General features: G+C 44.3%; 1 protein-coding gene across 1 annotated transcript; it reads right to left on the bottom strand.

Moving 5' to 3' along the window:
• Positions 1-1,870: 1,870 nt before the first annotated feature.
• LOC118334509 (E3 ubiquitin-protein ligase RNF186-like) lies at positions 1,871-2,565 on the bottom strand. The gene has a single exon (XM_035670431.1). It carries the CDS (start codon positions 2,525-2,527, stop codon positions 1,871-1,873), a length of 657 nt encoding a protein of 218 aa, XP_035526324.1. The 5' UTR covers positions 2,528-2,565.
• Positions 2,566-3,681: the final 1,116 nt, after the last annotated feature.

The following is a 3,681-nucleotide window of genomic DNA, read 5'->3' as shown; positions in this document are numbered from 1 at the left end:
AAGGGGTTTGTAGGGGGATTATGGAACAAAAGGATCCTTCTCTGTCATCAAAGAGGATCTGCTCCCAACTCATCCCCTGCTCTGTGGCGACAGCTTTTTATTTTTCGGGAGAGAGGGAATGACGGCTGCAGGGAGGAGGGAGGGTGGGCTATAAGTGGGAGAGTTTGATGGTAGGGGATGCAGATTTCAAAGTAATCTTTAACTCTAAGCCCTGCAGACCCTGTGAAATGAAACTCTCTGCCCCAGCCACAGTGTTGCCTATGGCTCCCAGTGGAAGCCTGCCACCCCTCCTCTTTCTCAAGCTTTTGTCACGGTGGCATTTAAGTGGCATTACTCACTGACTGGATGACCCAAATGAAGGAATCCCTTTGAGAGAACTGAAAGAGATGGATTTTAACTCCTGGGACCAGTGTCGCCTCTTAAAACAACACTAAGTACAGATAAATACCCACTGTGTTATTGGGATCCAGCAGATACCTAATCTAAATGGAGACATTTTCTTGAATCATAAGTGAATTGACTTTTATAAAACATGTGAAATTAGAAGAGAGAAGAGAATGTGTTTGGGGGAATAATTTATATAAAACAAATCCACAGAAATTCAATAATACATTCTTTTATTGCACACTTCCCTGTAGCCTAAGACCTGGGCGTGGACCAAGTCATTAGTGGAGTTCACATCTTCTTGCATTTTTTATGACTTTGAAAAGCAAACTTAAGCCTATGTGATGCTTTAAGGGCCCAGGAGGTCATCTGCACTTCCATTGTCTCACTACTTTACAACAATGGTTATTTTGGCCCCCTACCCCAAAGTTATTTCTCTCATCTTGTGAAGGCTCATGTCCCCTCAGGGTCATTGGCCTGGGATCCCCTGCTGACCTGGTCCACCACAGGGAGTCAATGTAATGACAGAAGAGGTGGTTATGGGAAAAACAGGTTCTGTCACTGGCACAATAGGTAGTGTTGGTAATGACGGTGATGGCACAAGAGGATTATAATAAATCAGTCACACACAGACAGCTCGACACATACACACAGTACACATACTATATACCTGTTTGCACAGTAGCTTCCAAGCACCTTGTCATATGAATAATATCAGAGCAGGAAACAAACGTGGGAGGAGAGTAGGGGAGGATACTGCTATAATGAGCAATCTTCCTATTATTCAAGTCAGTGTTTGCCAATGTTTTCATCAGCAAGACCAGTTAAAGTGCTCTTTCAGTGATTTTAAGCCTTCTTTTCTGGGCAAACATTTTGTCATGGCATGACATGTCTGTACAAGCAGGAGGCTGAAGTGCATTAAAAAAATTGTAGAGTTACATAAAAAAGGTTCATTTTGTAAAACAAACAAAAACAAGCTTCACACATACTGTATCCAAACCTATGTATTAGTTTGCTTTTACTCCATAGGCTGTAGATATAGTTGAAAGGATTTATGGACTACAGACAGTAAAGTAAACTTTTTTGCAGCAGAGATTTTGAGTCATAGTAGGAATGGCTCTGACCCAGTAAGCATAGCAGTGTGACAGCGAGTCAGCATGCACAATACCAGGATGCTGAAACTGAAGCAGCTTAATGGAATTCAGCCATCATAAATAGTGTTATTTACACCTGTGACATGAAATGATCTTTTGGCTAACTGAGCCCAAGACTGGGACTTTAATGTGTGATATACTCTCAGAAATTGCACTGGGTGGTCACATATTGGAACCCAATGCAATATCACTAGTTAGAGCCATACCTCCATGTGCACAAGTACCGACTAAAGGATCTATAAGGATGGCTAAGCACATAGACACAAATAAACAGAGTTCCCTTTTTAGTATTCTGACCAGACTAAGTGTGTGTTCCCTCTGTAGCCAGAGGATTACATTACATAAGTGAGGGAACTTAAGGTGCTTGCTTCAGTTTCAGGTCTGTACTTTATCATACACATTAGCCAGGTGAGAATGAGCGAGAACAGGGCGAGAACACTGGCAGCAAACAAACAGACAGGACCGACGGGAGGCGTCGTGTTATTGAAGTTGTGTACAAAAATGAGGCCCAGAAATAAGAGCACCACCATGGACAGGAAGGAGAAGATGGCGCACGCACAGCCGGTCGCAAACGCAACCTGTTTGCAAGTCTGACAGCTGTCGTCGCCCTCTTGGGAGGCGACCAAAGAGACGGCCGGACCCGTCTGGACATCTGTGTTTGATAAGTTCACGGGCTCTTGCGTTTGAAGCGGGAGCGCATCGGTCATTGCGGTGTTGTCGGGGAGGTTGTGAACCCGATATTCCGGTACCGGAGTTCGGTGGCGACACAAGGGGCAGCCGATTCTCCATCCTCGACCCTCCCGGGAGTGCAGAGCGTCGAGGCATTGCAGGCAGAAGGTGTGCGAACAGCCCAGCAGTTTGGGAGTGTGGAGGTCCAGGTCGAAGTAGTTGTAGCATATTTTGCACTCGTATTCCTCACTGGGGAACGAGTCACTCGCGTCAGGCGGAGCGGAGCCAAGATCGCCTCCCGCATCGACCGCCTCCGCCATGTTCCGTCTAACTGGGCAAAGGAAAGTGCTTCATCTTACACTGATGATCAAATTCCCAGAGCATACTGATGACAATTTCTGGAGGAGAAAATGGCCAGGTGGAAATAAAAACGTATTAAAGTGAGAAAGATTATCTCTGCATCCCCCGGTATGAGTCAGTCCCGCCAGCTGTCGCAGCTCTATCCGGTTTTGTGATCACACACGTGTTGTGTAACCGGCCCGGGGTATAACCCGTGGACAGGGACAGACTATAGCCTTTATTGCGATCATATTACCAGAACTAAACCTCCGTTTACCGCAAAAAACAAAAACCCCCAAAAAACCCCTGTCGATAGACTAGTGCAAATTGATTTCCCAACTTGGTGTTTGCCACCTGGTTGATTTGTCACAAGAGTGGGTCATGTGTACAAGGTGGATTTAATAGGCCTATTTAACCGTATAATCAGAATTTAGCGCCTGCAGCGACAGAAAAGTGCGCCATGGTTTTTGTCCCTCTGCCTTTCAGCACCACAGGCAGTGGACAGCTCCGAGCAGCGCCGTGACACCTCCAGCTGCAGCTCACCGCCCTGCAGTCCTTCATCTTCATACGCTTTAGGCTAAACACCAATGCCCATATGTAGATACCAGTCTATATGTTTGATCTGTTTCCCTCTTGCATTTGCAAAATGCTGTTCCCCTTTCGTGCAAGTGGTACATGGCCTCATCTTCTACATACTTCCACAGATTTCTTTACTTCCCATAGCTCAGTAACCACATATGACCATATTTCAGCTAAAATGTGATTCCACATTTACAAACGGTGCCTTGACTGAATTTTTTTTTTGTATTTTTGTTACCATTTCTTTCATAGGCAAGCCATGACTCAGATAGACCTGTCTTACATAACTTAATGTTTGTAGTCCAGAAAATCATGGGGTGGGATGAGAACCAGAGGGGCATTTGACCAACTTTACAGGCGAGCCAGAATAGAAAATGGCCATACTTTGTCCTGACTGTGTTTGTTTAAAATCAACCTTTTATATTAAAACTTCAAAACATTTGGATGACAATATATATATATATATATATATATATATATTTAAACCTTTTTTTAAAACTAGTTTTTAAGTGCACTTCTGCCCTTTTTAGCTCCAAATAGTTCAGCAAGCTCTTTT

This window comes from Morone saxatilis, unplaced genomic scaffold, assembly GCF_004916995.1.
Source record: "Morone saxatilis isolate NCDOM2014 unplaced genomic scaffold, NCSU_SB_2.0 Contig23, whole genome shotgun sequence".
Classification (NCBI taxonomy): Eukaryota; Metazoa; Chordata; class Actinopteri; family Moronidae; genus Morone; species Morone saxatilis.
This window is presented reverse-complemented; position numbering and strand designations above follow the sequence as displayed.

Bases quoted from the DNA above. Each gene is read 5' to 3' on its own strand.
- LOC118334509 (XM_035670431.1), bottom strand. From the start codon at position 2,527: ATGGCGGAGGCGGTCGATGCGGGAGGCGATCTTGGCTCCGCTCCGCCT.